The sequence below is a fragment of the Camelus dromedarius genome, chromosome 2 (genome assembly GCF_036321535.1).
Source record: "Camelus dromedarius isolate mCamDro1 chromosome 2, mCamDro1.pat, whole genome shotgun sequence".
NCBI lineage: Eukaryota > Metazoa > Chordata > Mammalia > Artiodactyla > Camelidae > Camelus > Camelus dromedarius.
Window position 1 is genome coordinate 73,032,267 of NC_087437.1, and position 15,893 is coordinate 73,048,159.

The 15,893-nt window shown below is 38.2% G+C and overlaps 1 protein-coding gene and 1 pseudogene across 3 annotated transcripts in view; both read right to left on the minus strand.

Annotated features, from left to right (window-relative positions):
• Window positions 1-235: 235 nt before the first annotated feature.
• CD96 (CD96 molecule) overlaps window positions 236-15,893 on the minus strand; it is a 79,873-nt gene continuing 64,215 nt past the window's right edge. For 2 of the 3 annotated variants that reach the window (XM_064495597.1, XM_010985081.3), the window contains 4 exons: window positions 8,328-8,390; window positions 7,464-7,553; window positions 4,371-4,494; window positions 236-2,358 (listed from right to left, as the gene is read on the minus strand). In XM_064495597.1, the coding sequence (XP_064351667.1) occupies window positions 2,250-2,358; window positions 4,371-4,494; window positions 7,464-7,553; window positions 8,328-8,390 (386 nt within the window). In that variant the 3' untranslated portion in view covers window positions 236-2,249. The remainder of the gene's footprint in view (window positions 2,359-4,370; window positions 4,495-7,463; window positions 7,554-8,327; window positions 8,391-15,893) is intronic. The other variant, XM_064495594.1, reaches the window with a different exon arrangement.
• On the minus strand, window positions 9,290-11,508 carry LOC135318919 (cytosolic 5'-nucleotidase 3A-like; annotated as a pseudogene).

Genomic DNA, 15,893 nt, shown 5'->3' on the forward strand with positions numbered 1-15,893 from the left:
ATGTGAACCAGATCTTACTTATAAAACCCAAGGAGGGTACTTCAAAGAGGAGGTTAAGACAAAAACATTGTAAGACACTCGTCATGTGATAGACTGAAAGATTATATGACTTGTACTGTACACCGTCTATCCCTTTACTAAAATAATCCAATTCTGCCACTTTCTACCCCAATACTTCTACCTGTATTCATGTCACCTAAGGAAACAGCAAAATAAAACCACAATGACCTTTCCATAAATTACTGATGATTAAGGTTTATTAAATAAAAATAACTATACATGAAGCAATAGTCATACATATAGAAGTTAGTCTTATTTCTTTCTTGAGAACGAATGAGAAACTGAGGGTCCCCGCCAAAAGATCAACTGAGGATGCAGTTATCTGAAGACTTGAGTTGGGGCAGGAGGATATATTTCCAAGATGGCTCACTCAAAAGCCTGGCTTCGTTCCTTGGCAGGTGGACCTCTTGGTAGGGCTGCTTGTGTGCCCTCACAGCATGGTGACTGGCTCCCTCCAGAGCAGGTGATCAAAGAGAGATCAAGGAAGAAGCTACAAAGTATTTTGTGACATAGCCTTGGAAGTCACACTCTGGTCATTTCTGCAGTACCTTCTTGGTTATACCAGGCCTGGGGTTGGTACTCACTCACAAGATTGTGCAAGTGCATGACTCTGAGTGTGAATTTCTCCTTAAATTTTATAGCCTAGGTCCTTTGCTTGCCTTATCTTAGTACTGTCCAGCCATAGAAGCCAGCTGTATCAAGTGTCAGAGAGGACCACATAAGAGGCAAGAGTCCTGGGCGACATCTTGGATCACAAGAGTTAAGCACTCAGCCAAGATTCTGACTAGTGAGAAGGGACTGCCACTGGTTTGGCAGTTCTCAACCTTGGCTGAAAACGTGAATCATCTAGGATGCTGGTATTCGTGGGCTTCACTCCACAGAGATTCCGATCTAATTGATAGGGGTTGGGATGGCCATGATGTTTCAAAAAAATAACAACTCTGCAAGTCATTCTCATGTGCAGCCAGGAGTAAGTACACTGCAAATGAGCTAAAGGCTCCTATTGAGACTGAAATCCACACAGAATGTGCCTGTCATATCTAACAGCAAGACCTGTTCTTCTCTCCTAGGGCAGTGGGATGTGGGGAGGTTTAGAGCAACAAGGGGTATCAGTAATTTATTCACTCATTATTGTTGCCAGAAACAGAGCAGGTCAGGTTGACGAGATTTCTTCTCCATCACCTATATGTTCTGTTTGAACTGTTCTATAAAAAATGGGTGGGAGTAGGGTTAATTCATCAATGCTAGTCTGATTTGAGGTGCTTTATTTCAGGATCTGTTTCAGGACAGACCAAAACAGGCAGATTGGATGAACAGCAAAGTCCCAAAGGAAAAGGAGAATGATGGGAATTTGATGAGTTGGACTGGGTTTAGACTGCCTGTTTACTTACATAACACGTTTGCCAATAGTCTGATGCACGCACACACACACACACACACACTCAGAGGTAAAGCTGAGGATGAGACCACTCAGCTCATATAATTCTAGAGGCCAGCAAAGTGTTAGATCTACTAGGCTACGTGGCTGTGGTTGTCAGCTAGTCGTCCTGCTGCTCCCTCCCCCTTCCATGAGCACGACGGGAGGCGGGGTGAAGGAGGATTGGAACCGGGGTCCTTGTGCACGGTATTCTCTTCTCCTCCAGGGAAGATAAAGAACTGAATTTCAGTTCAAAGACTAATTGCACATTCCCATTTTTCAGAACTCTTGTTACAACTTTCACATTTTCCTCTTGTCATTTTCCTAGGGAACGTGACAAACAGAGATTATCATAGTATTGGCAAATTGTTCAGAATGTTGGCAGATGCCCAAAGAGAGGAGGATCTGGTAAGGACATATGCTGGAAACCATTGTCATCACCTCAATCAGAGAACTGAAAGTGAAAAATAAAAAAACACTGCAAGTATTTTTTTGACGACAATAACCTAATTGACACTTCTTACATAAGCAAGAAAATCCCTGCAGGTGGCACCGGGTGTCGGCAGGACATAACTGCTCACTCTTGTTTAAATTTCGGGCACAGGCTGATGAAAGAGGGTGAGTTGCTGGGAAGACAAGTCATTCACTTCTGACATCTGTTTCAGCTGCAGCAGAGGCTTGGCTGGAGGGCGATTATACTAACAAAGCACGGTATCTACCTTTCCCATAGGATTCCAGCAGAGTGCGGCCTGCGTGGCGAAGTCTCAGAGGACTAGAGTGTCTCCATCTCATGACAAGGCAGATCACTTCCGATGGACTCCTGAATGCAAGTGTACTTGATGGGAGGTGGAGGGGGCTTGAAAGGCGGGGGTCTTTCCATGCTAGGAACAAAACATCACTCATTCAAGGTGATATATGTATGTATACGTTTTAAAAATAGGAAACATCGAAAGGGAAAACATGCTCCACTGAAGAGAAAGGGAAAACAGCATGCTTTCTTGGTTCCCTCAAAAATTCTCCTGGCATAGCCTCCTTGTTAGTTGTGTTATGATAACACCATTAATTAATATTTGTGCGGTATTTTACAGTTTGCAAGGCATTTTTACCATAGCATTATTTATTTTATGTTTAGGAACTGAATATTATTGTCACCATCCCACAGATAAAACTGAGGCTCAGAAGTTTCAAGCAACTTGCTCAAGAGAACCAGACCAGCAATTCTTTTAACTTTCAGCTTTTAACCAGAACCTACACTCTCTATGGCAACTGCCTCCTAATAGAAGTGTTTCTGTTATGTAGGTTAAAACATTCCTCCAGAGACAAAATTTTATAATTCTCAGACCAAAGACTGAAGTTTTTCAAATAGCCCCTTCACCAACCCTACCCCCGGCCCTCACCCACACACACACTGTGTACTGGGGGGAAGGATGGAGTAGGGGATAAAGCTCTCCTGAATCCCCGAGTTGATTAGCACTGGATGGATCATGCCCAATCCCTTCTGTTTGTATCAGTGAACATTCTTGAAGTCACCTTTGTATTGTTTAAAGTGCTGTTCTGTGTTAGCACAACTCATCTCTTTGTCTAAAATGATTCAAGCATACGAGCGTGAGCTTAGCTGTATAAATGCTCCAGCTGTGCTGATATCAGGAAATAGAAGTCTGTGAACAGATTTATGTCCATGACTCAAACACCTCTACACCTTGTCTATCAACCCATATCACCATAATTTCTCCAGAGAGATACAGATTGTTTCTCATCTCTATATACCACAGACATTTGAATAGAGAAAAATACAAAAAATCAATTCAGATTTTCAGATTCCCATTTTCTTATTTTAGTATAAAAATCCACAATGCCTATTCCCTGATTTTCTAATGCTGTAATGGGGACTATATCTATCTATCCATCTATCCATCTATCCATCTATCTATCTATCTATCTATCTATCTATCTATCTATCTATCTATCTATCTCAAAAGGTGGATAAAACTTAAGAAATTTGCACTTCCATTTTTTCAGGAAAATTAAGAACTTCTCAAGGTCACAGGTGGTCAGAGACTTGTACTTGGACAGGAATCCAGAATTTATGACCGCTGATTTGGTGCTTTATTCACCACAAAACACTTTCCTGCGTGTGGCTGTAGGGTCTTGGAGGATACACTGAGAAAGTAGAAGAAGGTATTGCACACAGTCAGTGTTCTCTTAGACAGCAGTAGGAAAATGCACAGAAGACCAGCTCTCTGTATTATGAGGCTCTTTTCTAAGCACGGCCTAATCTAGGCTGATCCAAAATAGCCAAGTCAGAAAAGTGAGGCTTAGCCTTACATGTTATTTCAGACTGCTGAATGGAGGGAGAAGGGCTTTGGAAAATATTTCAGTAAGACAAAAATGGGGTAACCTACTGCTTACTTTCTTTTCCCCTGGGGAAAAAAGGAAAAGGGCAGTAAAAGCCCATTCTGCTGAAAAGCAGCTGGAAATTTCTTAAAATTACCTTTGTCACTCAATTTCACACTTGAGTATCTAGGCCCAGCTGGGCCCTGGCAGTTCAGAGGTGCATGAAAATGAAAAAAATAATGAAGATTAAAAAAAAAAAAAAAGATCAGTTTCAGTTTTGAGGTGAGGTGAGGCTCAGTTCTCATTTCATGCCCACTGACCTATTCCATCCAATGAGTGTTCTAGCCTGAACAGGTAGAGGGGGACCAAGTCAGAAGCTGCACATCTAATTCCAACTGTGTGGTGCTGGGGAGGCTAGGCAGCCTTTCTGAGCTTCCCTGAGCCTTACTTCCTCAGTTAAATCTGAGAGAAACTCCATATAGAGATGATACTTACGTGCTGGGTGAATATTCTGTACGGAAAATGTATCTATTCCTGCATATCTTAGTATTGTACTCACATTTCTTTTTGGTACTGACACCATTTCCTCACTCCAAGACCAAACAACACCAGGCAGGAAAAGAGCAAAGCTGCTACGATCACTGGCCAAGACATTCCATCTTTGGGCTTATTAACCACAATACCTGACAGGGCATAAAGAGAGACGAACCTTAAGACCAAACTTGGGCAACTGGAAAGTAGGATGAATTATCTTGCTCACCTGAAATAGGCTGTATCGAAAGGCCATGGAGTACTCATTGGTCACAATCATGCTCTGGGATCACATCTATGCCTTGTTCTCATTTCTGTTTTTGCATTTATACAGTTGCTTTTTTTTTTTTTTTAACATGAATGTCTGTCTTGTTAAAATGTTCCAGAACTGATTTTCTTTTCCCAAGGATCTGGACAATTCCTGGCACATGGTGTCCAATGCAATGTTATTTGTAAGAATGAACAAAGAAAACTGACAATCTGCAAATTTGTTTTCCAAGTTTACTTCAGCAAAGAAAACCTTATATGTGAAATACTGGTCTAGCTTTGGATTTTCTTATTCTTTAAGGAGTCATTAAATGCTTTATGGAATATTAGTGTGTTAAGGAAGAGGAAGAAGCATTATGACATTGAAAATGCTGAGAGTCCAAAGTCAAGAAGGCCTGGCTAATACCTGTGGAGCTGTTGTGCTCAAAAGCCTATCATCCAAGACTTTCCATTTGGATGACACTCAAGGAATGATCTCCAGGGTAGCAATTTTCTAATCCTTTTCTATAGCCTTCCTTCTTTTTCTTTTTTTCTCTCCTATCTGTTTCAGCAATAGAAAGGGGAGAATTGACAAAAGGGGTAAAACTGAAACCAGCTGCTCTTCCTCCTTCTATGGTCTGAAAAGAGAGGAAGTTGAAAGTAGAGGGCTGGCGAAAATTCCACTGGCGGGTGATTAACAGACTGATCTTTCTCATCCATGCTGACTGTACACATATTCAACTCATTCATTCCCTTTCTGGCGTTTGAACACCAAGTCAAATGGTATGAATCAAAGACTTCCAAATACTGTGGATTCTAGACCAGAGGCAATATAAATACAATATTCTAGACTGTTTCATGTTTTCTCTACCATAAAGGGAGAATTCTTTTTGGAAATAAGATTGTTGGGTTCTGCCTGGCAGAGAATAAAAGGGAATGTTCATAATTATATGGTTACTTAATTTTTCCCTTTTTAAAAAGTATTTTATGGTCATGTTAAAAATTCAAACAGTACAGAAATATAAAATACAACGAAAAAGAAGTGTCCTTACGACTTCAGGGGCCAGCTACCTGCACTGGAGGCAATAACTTTGAATAGTTAATTATGTATCCTATCAGAAATTTTTAATGCATATGTAAGCAAATGTATGTATTGTGAACATATATCCCTTTTATTACAAATGGGGGCATACTATACATACTGTTCTGTTCCTAGCTTCTTTCTCTTAAGAAACATTCTTGGAATATTTTTCACAGATGTGCACAGAGGTTTACCTCATTCGATTAAATGACTGGGTTGTTGCCCAATGTATGGATCTGTCATAGTTTATTTAATTGATTTCTCAATGTTATATAGTTAAATTGTTTCAAGGCTTTTGTTTTTTCTAACAACACTCCAGTGAAATTCCTTATACATTATAGATAGATCTTTAGCTCTTTAGATTACATAGATCATTTGGGCAAAAAGTGCACTTTTGTATTAGAATTATCTGGATTGCTTTTCTTTCATTGTTTCAGCTAGATTATAAACTGTCCATAGGTGGAGACTAGTTTTTTAATTTCTTTGTTTGCCTCAGATTTATTACACTGCTTTTCCTAAAGGAAAGTCTCAAAAAATACAGGCCAAAAAACTGGATTTAAAGTATTAGTTTAGCAAATCTTTTCTATCTTTTTACATAGTTTGGACGGCCGCCACATGATGTTGTTACGTTAACACTGGTTATCAGTGCTGAAGATTTTCCCTTTTACAACACATATCCAGGGATTCCAGGTCTTCCTCATGCTCTCCCGGCTTCAGCCCTGTCAAAGCAGACACGGAGGGTCCCCTGGAAGCCCACATAGTCCTATAATACATAACCATGTATCACTGTATGTAAAGCTGGCTAGAGCCCTCGCAGTGGTTCGAAGCGCTGGATTATTGTGATCACAAAAGAAGCAATGATGCAGATGGTCAGCTTAGTAAAAACTGACCGGGCCCTATGCTAGTAATATGGCAGGATGTAACATTTTACCTCCAAAGTTTTAGAGAAATGAAAGAACAAAAGATTTTAAATAGGTCTTACATCAATGCTTACAAATTTTCTCCCAATCAAATATAGAAAATTAGACCACTGACTTCAGGAATGTCTCAGTGGAGAAGTGGTCTTGCCCCATCTCTAACCTAGGTAGTTCTTTAAAGCACCAATATCTTAAAGACATTGGTAGGACCTCAGTTTGCCATTCTATTGCCATGTTGTGTGCAGGGTGATACAGTGATCTGGGGACTGTATGACTTTTGATATGAAATAGACTAAGTACCTAGGTGGAGAGTTCACAATTAAGGAAATACTTCCTAAAGTGAAATAGTCGACTATGCCTCTGAATTTACAATCAAGATCTGCTTTGGGAGGGTCCTAACTTTACTGAATACCTTGATCTCTTATGATACACAACAAGAGATTTCATTTAGCATGGATAAAATTTTACTAGTTGAATTATAGGAATCCTTTGTTCCAACAATTAATTGCTTTCTTGCTTCAGATTTTATTTCATAGGACTAAAATGTTTCTCATTACTTTTCATCTGGCTAATTCTTATTCACTTTTCAGATTTTAATTTGATTATATTCTGAGTCATTTCCTGTTCCCCAGTTAAAATCAGATCTTTCTGTTAGACTCTGACACCTTGTGCCATATTATAAGATCTGTCACAAATAAATTTAATTGCATGATGATTTATTTACTCTGTGTCATTTATAATAAATTAAAATCTTCAGGAGGCCGGTATTTTCAATGTACACCTAACACCTGGCACAGTGCCTGACAAATGGTAAGTATTCAATAAATATTTATTGAATGAATAAAACATAAAATAAAAAAAATGATAAATGACTCACCAGTGATATGGATGTCATTATTTTTAGTAGACCCATTGGCAGTTGTGGGAACTTCTGAAAATGCTCTGGTTGTACTGTTGAAGACATCACCTAGGGATATAAAGGGATATCTGAACTGATCGTAATGGCCATCTCAACTTCAAGAGGTATAAAATCATGACTGGATTTCACTTGCCATTAGAAGAGCTCAGTTTGAATGGCCTAAAGCTCTTAAAATACTATGTGTAAAGTTCACTAAGGACCAGTTTACACAAGGCTAGTATCCAAGGATCTGTCTACCAAAAGAGTGAAATTCTTATTGGCTTAAAGAAAAAAAGAGAAACAATACAGTATATACAACAAAATAACATCTGCTAAAGCATGTCCATGAGAAAGTGGTCATGGGAAAATGCCTGACGTTGGGGTCATGGAAAGATGAGGCTTATCCACAGTGTCCCAGGGTATCAGAGGTCCAGCCAGTCAAAATACTGATTCTCCCCACTCTAATGTGTTTGATAAGGTCAATAAAAATTGGTAACATTCAAGTAGATGAATCCATGCTGACAAATCATTCCATTTTCCAATGGAACATTAAAACTTAAAATTTATCTTAATGGATTTAATTGCAAAAATGCTATTATGTAGATTTCACTTTGAAATAAAATAGAGAAAAATTTAAGTCTTGGTCTCTGACTATCTTTTTTGAGTGACTGGGAAGAATTTTGGTTCCATTCATTATCACTTTCATCATCATTGTCATTTTCATCAAGATGAACTTTTAAACACCTATCTGGCATTGGTGATATCAGTTCTTGTTTTCCCACCTCTGCCCAAATAAAGCAGACCATGACCTTCCCCAACCCTAAATCTCCCCTAAGTACTCACCATGAAGTGTCGAACCTGCACTTGAGGCGGATGAACTGTACGTTTCACTGGGCATCCATGAAGCTATTAAAGGAAGAAGATATTGGAAAAGTTAATCTGTATAAGACTGATGATTGTATTGTCTCTTCTTGATCTTCAATTGAATTTAATAATTATGAAAAAGGGATATTAGTGAACATTTAAAGCAAGATCACCAAACTATTCTGCAACACACATTAGAATGTCCCAATGTAAATTGGGTGTCCAGATGTTACCAATAAGGAAGGTTTTGATCACAGCCATTTAAAAGCAGGAAGAAGAAATGGAAGGAAAACACCAGGAGGGGCTTCTCCATCTACAGAGAGTGTGTTGTGACTGTTCTCCTGTCCATCTCATAGATGAGCTGAAAGAATGGGAGAGAAGGAAAGCCCAGGTGTGTCACAGTGGCCTTTGGTCAAGAAAAGATGCCATCAGCACTTTGACGACCTAGAACACACACAAGGGAACAGAGCAGTTTGTCCTTGTGGGTAAGCTGACATTCTTGTTTGACTATGAAAACTGAACTGTGTTGATTGCGAATTATCAGACCCTGTGGTCACAGGCTTTGTTAGCTGCTAGGTGAATCCTTTTGAAACATTCAGAGGCAAACTCCCCTCGAGTGGACGGCAGAAAATTCCAGCAGCACATATGGCTTTTGAAATAGATTTATCAACTCATTTTGTTTAGTTCTCCATCGCTGGCAAGAAAGTTCCACTTCCTGGCAGGCTCCACATATCTGTGTTTGATAACAAGCCTATAATGTGATGTAAAGTAAGATAATTACAGTAGTACATGGTTACAATCAGTAGAAGGATATTACCTTCATTTAATTAAAACACTGGTATACACAATTTTCCCAGTTAAATTCTTTCTTTTGTGTCAAGACCACAAGAAAGCAAAACCAAAATAAAACAAAACAAACATCAAAAACTTCCTTAGCCTGACCCTTTTTTGGTTTCTCTCGAGATGCCAATGGCAATACAGCTGCAGACAAAGGCATGTAATCAGGCCTTTAGAAGAGGTGCGAGTCAGTGCTTTACAGGACTGCTCGCCCGCAAGTCTGTCACAGCTGCTTCCACTTGGGGTCCCCCTCAAGGGTAGGCTGATTTTGCATATAGCTATTTTGAGTTTGTCTAGGTCAGGGAGATGCTCTTATTTTCAACATAATTCTATGATCCTGCTCATGTGACCTTGACTACTTCTCATTCTAGACAGAATGTCAAGCTCTGCAGGTGATGATGGACTAAGCACTTTTTAATGCTAATTTTTAATGTTTAGGCCATTAGGCCAGGAGTTTGATTGACATAGAGCAAGAAGCAACTAAAAAGAAACTGGAACCAGGCCTGGATTTAGGTGAAATTATGAAGAAGGCAGTTTGTTCTGGAGAATCCTACAGTTTTTTTGGCCCAATATGGTGTCTCGTTTACTTCCTACTTTTAAGGCTTGATGCCTTTATTTCTTACCTCTTCAAAGGCTTGCAAGAAAGGATGTGATAAATTAATTTATGCTAAGATATAAATGTTTCAACAAGTGCTATCACTTTGAGCAAAATGGGTATTAAAAAAAGATTTTCTACTTTATGTTCATTATCACCAAGTCGATATAAAACATTTATAATGATAAGTTACATATGGACACCAATAGTTTTTTCACCAAATACAGAGTAGTCTATTCTGTTTAATATTGATTTTCTCCAAAAAAAATAACCCTACATACATAACACAATGTCAGAAGATGGTAATACCCTCAGCATGATCCATCTGTTAAAAAAATACAGTGGAGAATGTGTTGAGAGAGGGAAAGAAAAAGGAGCTTACAGTTGATGGAATCAATGTGTGTGAAAATAGTTCAGTAATGTAAAGGAACAACTTCAAAAGCAAGCATATATTATATTATGAGTCTTTCAGCAAGATGAAGAGATGAGGAGTTCTTGTACCACTTCTCCCATAGGAGACGGGGCTTCTTGAGGAATGCTAGTTTACAAATCTTCAGTAAGGTAGGATTAGCTATCTCCAATGATTTATCTTTCCATAAAACAATACTTTTCTAAAAGCTCATCCACTCCATCATTCAGAGATCCAGTTTTTAGAATTTGTTACACACTGGCTACTCCATCTGCTCTTCTTAAGTCTCCCTGTGAGTCTCTCAGCAGAGTTACATTGCTATTGGCCTTTAATTGACTGAAATATTCTGTGATCTTCAAAGTATCATCATGTTGGTTAAATACATGAGTTAGTTCTCCTTTAAATCTTTTGAGAACACAGTTTCATTAAAATCCATGAATGAACACTACTTTGACACGTGGATGATAAACACCAGAGTGACGGATAACTTCCTCTATGGTACCATTATCAGCAGAAAATATGAACATAGGATGATACTGTGTGGTTGGAATTTCTCAAATAAATTCTTATATCCCTCCTTTAGCATAACATCAGTTTCTCCCACAATTCCTTTAAAGTTAGCTTTTGATAAAGATTGTTCAACAAGGAGACTATGTGACTTAGCACACTACCATAAAAGGGCATTTCTCTTCTATGGTAAACACAAGATCAACTTCAATAACACTGTATTTTTCCTTGAGTTGCAATAACATTTTTTGACACTCATCTGTAATCAGCTCATGGTTCTCAATAATATTATGACATGTTAAGCATCCTTCCCTTTGTAGGAAAATCTATTTAATGTCATATCAAAGTCCAAGATTATCTGGTTTGGCAGCTTCTCTTTCGACAAAATCACAGAAAATTTTTGACTCATAGGGTTCTTGAGGCAAACTGAATTTTTTGAAAATTCTGGCATTACTTTATGTGTAGAGACTTTATTTTGGGTAACGAATCTTTCTTAAGGCACTCCAAGTTCTTCTGTCCTGAATTTTGTCCTGGAACAAAGGCATAGGCAGCAAGCAATAACCACCAGATGCAGGGCTTGGGGACAGAGATCTCAATGATCTCGGTCTTCTGCCCCATCTTTCTTTCTCTTCAAGGTGGATATGTACTGGGTCAGCACCACTCCTTCCACCAAGATGCAAATGCTGCACTAGCTATGGTGTCCCCTCTTGCCATGACCATCTAATCCATAAATGGGACCCACATGCTCTTCCTGACCACAAAAAGGAGATGACACCCAGGAACTTTGAAAGGATGGGGCATGTGTGCTAGCTGTGGAGAAGCCCCCAGAAATTGGTACTTTAACAGAAGACTGAATTTTAAGTCAGAGGAATAAATCTTTAATTTGATCTAGACAGGAACTAGGTGACAAAATGGGAGCAGAATAGTGTTTTAGAGAAGAGGAAAATGGAATGAAATGTAACCTGGGACACAGAAGATTTTAAAATGTGAAGACAAGAGGGGTGAGTTCAAAGAATCAGCATCCCGGCCAACAAGGAACAGAGGGGCCGCAGGGATTATGGTGCAGCCTGAAATAGCGCCCAGCCTCGTTGTAGGTCCTGGCATTGCTATGTCCCTCCCACTGACCCTCAGCTCCTCAACTGTAGCCTCTCCCTCACCTTCTGCCCACGGAAAGTAGAAGGCGCTGCTATGAAATTATTAGGCACTACTACCTGGAGCCTAAGAAGAACCAGCCAGGACCAGGGGCTGGATAAGCAATGCATTTGTAAGATTTAAGAAGAGTACGTAGATTTTGAGGAATATGGGATGCAAGGTCAAAGAACAGAATAAAGATGTCATGTGAGATCAAGAAGACGTACTCTGAGGCCTGTGTGTGTGTGTGTGTGTGTTTGTGTGAGCACGCACGTGCATGTGTGGTGACAGTGAACTTGATTTTGGTAATGGGATAAATTGGAGGCTTAGGGACCCATGGGGACTTGTACCATTCTTCTGCTTGTCTAACTTAGACAGACTGACTGATTTCAATGTGGCTTTAGGCTCCACTGGGTCAGGTGGATGACAGGAAAAACCAGAAAGAAAAAAGTAATTAAGCTTCAATTTTCTGCTCCATAGCCTGATCATTTGAGGGTCAGGATGAAAATGTGCCCCAGGATTATTAACCTTATACATTCTGAGTATTTAGATGACCAGATTTGGTACCCTCATTTCATAGGTGGTTAAAGTAAAATATGCATTCCTGTTCTAGACTGAAGGAAATTTGGAAGCTGAACTAGGATAAGATTCCAATATTCTTCAATCCCAGCCTAGACCTCGTCAAGTCAATAAATAAAAAAAAATGACAAAAGAATATATTAAAATATACACTTATAAATTTAGTGTAAAGGCAATGTACTCAGAACCTTCTAGTGACATCCAAATATATACGAGCTACACAAAATGCACGTATAAGCAAATATCCCATAGAATGTGTTCACAAATAGCAAGGGCCCTAGAAACACTGCAAGTAGGTTTATTTCACCAGAAATCCATCCATTATCATTCTTTTTCTGCCTCTGAATATTTCATAAATCTACTGAACTAAACATACTGGGAAAAAAAATCCCATTACCAATGCCTATTTGCGAATCTTGCCAAATGTATCATCTCATATTGGATGTCACATTACAGTCCAATCCAACGAGCAGAAACATGTTTCAAAAACAGTTTGGGAGTGAGCAATCAATATTAACTTGTTGGATCTTAACGTGTTCTTGTGAATGATTATAAATAGAGCAACTCACTGTAGGGAATTTTCTCTCTCAGCTTATAGATAAAAAATGGCAAGTGGTTAACAAGATCTTTTTATTCCTGTATAAATAAGAATGTGGGTTTTCACTGCCAGAAAAAATTGCTTCTTGGGTTTTAGAGGCGCTTCCTAGATTTCACAATTTCTATTTTTATGGTAAGAATAATAAAGAGATGTCTGAGGATAACTGAAGTTGTCAAGTGGGGAAGGACAGAAAAAGTGAAGGATTATAACAGTTCATTATGAAATCTATTTAAAAGACCAAGAATATACTTGTGTAAATTATGAAGAACTTTCAAGCAAGACCCTTTCAGTTTTCTAGTTTCTGGGGCAAAAAGCACCTTGGGTGGCCTCTGTGCTTCGTATTGATGTGATGCATGGGATGAAAAGGAATTTATTCTGGGCGCACATGCCAGTATAATAATTTAAATAAAGAAAACAAGTAAAAAGTTCAAAACTTTCAATTAAGCAGATAATTTCTTTTCACTGTGCGTGTTTTCTTCCTTGCCCATATGTACCGGTATCTTTTCAATCATTCAGCAAATACTTGCTAAGCATCTACGGCATTCCTGCCACTGTTACAGACACTGGAACACTACAGTGAAAAGACAGAAAAAGGGTGAGGTCTCTGTTATTGTGTATCCTAGATTTTAATATATTTTCGACAAACAATCAAATAATTCGAATAAACAAAGGAAAACATCAAATGCTAAGTGTTATGCTGAGACTTAAAATGTAGGATAATCTATACATCATCATAGCATAAATTTAAGCTGGAGTTCAGCATTTCCTATAACCCTGTCCAATCAACTTTTATCCTCAGTGTCACATGATTTGCTCCCTGTAACCAAGAAGTACTAATTCACTTATTTATTCAATAATATTCATCGAGCCCTAACTCTATGTCAGCCATTATCTCAGGCAACAAACAAAAAAAAAGATCTTAGGGAACTTACTTGTATTACAGTATTAAAAATAAAGGGTGACAAACCAGTGTAGGTAAAGTAGAGTTTCAGCACAGTTTATTATAAACAACTCAATTTTATGTTAACACCATATAGGATAAACGTTGATCTAGGAAGTATGAACTTTTATCCCCAGTCTAATGTTTTTATCCTCAATTAATATCTGATTGGTAAAAAAAATTCCAGCTCATACCCTTTTCTGTATAGCTTAGTATGTTACAGCTATTGTTCTGATTGGTTTCATAATATCCATTGAGTTATGATCTTAGCCTATTCCACATTCTTTTATTATTAGACCTATTTTTCTGAACCCCTCCCCCAACTCGTACGGATTTTGGAATTATTATAAATAACTTTATAAATGTTTACTCCCTGTCCCATCCCTTGTATGCCCATTCAGAAGCAAATGCTGTTCTGAATGTTTTGTATTAGTCACTTATATAGTTTTAAAATTTTTATCACATATTACATCTAAGCCATATACTGTTTGGTTGCACTTGCTTTTAAATTGTATTTAAAAATATCATTCCATGTACTGTCACCTGGCGTTTACTTTTTTGCCTCAAGACAGTGTTATCAAGATGCACTCATGCTGTTGTATGGGGCTGACCTTCACTCATTTTTCATTGAACCATAATATTTTATTATATGACTACAATACTATTTATTTTTCTACTCTTCTAACTATGGCCATTTAGATTATTTACAGTTTTTTGTTATCATGAGTAGTGTCTTCCCCCCAACATCTGCGTACATATCTCCTGGATACATGTAATACTTTGTCTTCAGGCGGTGTGTACCTAGGAGTAGAATTGCTGGATTGTATGGTATGACGATGTTCAGCTATAAAACATAATACTTAAGTGATGGAAAGAGACGGTACCAATTGATACTCTCATCAACAACACATAAGAAATTGTATTGATCAACATCCTATATACCACGCAGCAATTCCAGACTTGTTAATTTTTGCAAATGGATGACAAGCACAGTGACAGTCTTCCCTGGCATGTCCTGATTATTAGTGAGGCTGAGCATCTCCAGATGTTTTCTAGCTACTTGCGTTTCATCTTCTGTGATGTGCCTGTTTGCTCATTTCCTATTGCTCTGTCTTTTTAAAAATTGATTTGTAAGCATTCTTGATGTAACGTTTTGATCCTTTGTCAGCTATATATTCTTGATCATTTTCTAAACTTGTGTGGCAAATATCTTCCCCCAGATTATGGCTTGCTTTTTTTTAAAAAAAAAAAAAGCCAACAACTTTCTTTTGAATTTTCTTAATTTTATTGTATTCTAATTTTTAAATCGTTTTTATGGCTAGTGCTTTATGTCTCTTCTTTAAGCCTTTCCCTATGCCAAAGCCAGGAAGAAATTCACCCTTATTTTATGACATGTTTTAATATTTAGCTTTTGACATAAGTATCTTAAACTATATGGAGTTTATTTTTGTGTAATGTGCATGGTGGAAGTGCTTTTTAATGCTTTTTTCTTATAAATAATCAGTGTTCCCATGTCCATTTACCGTTTAGTCTCCCCTTTTCACAGCCACCTCTGGCATAGATCTAGATTCTGCTGCCTGATGGATCCTCCTCATGTCCTCGCTCTCCTGACTTTCCAGACAATGCCTTCTCAGGTCTTGTATTTGGGTACTGAGTTCATAGGTGTCTATTATAATAGCAACATATTTGTTGAGAGAAATATGTTGCATTAAATTATAGACGGTGGTACCCAGACTAATGATGAAGGTGTGTCATGAATTAAAGGTTACGATGAATGTAAATCTGTGAAACTGAGGCCCATAAAAGAGATGCAATAAATAAATTATGCTCAAAGAGCGATTTTACGCAGGTTCCTTTTCTCTCTTTGATTTATTTCCTAAGGACAAGTTCCCAGCAGTGAGATGACTGAGCCAGCGGGTATAGAAGACTTTCAGAGGTTTTCAATGTAC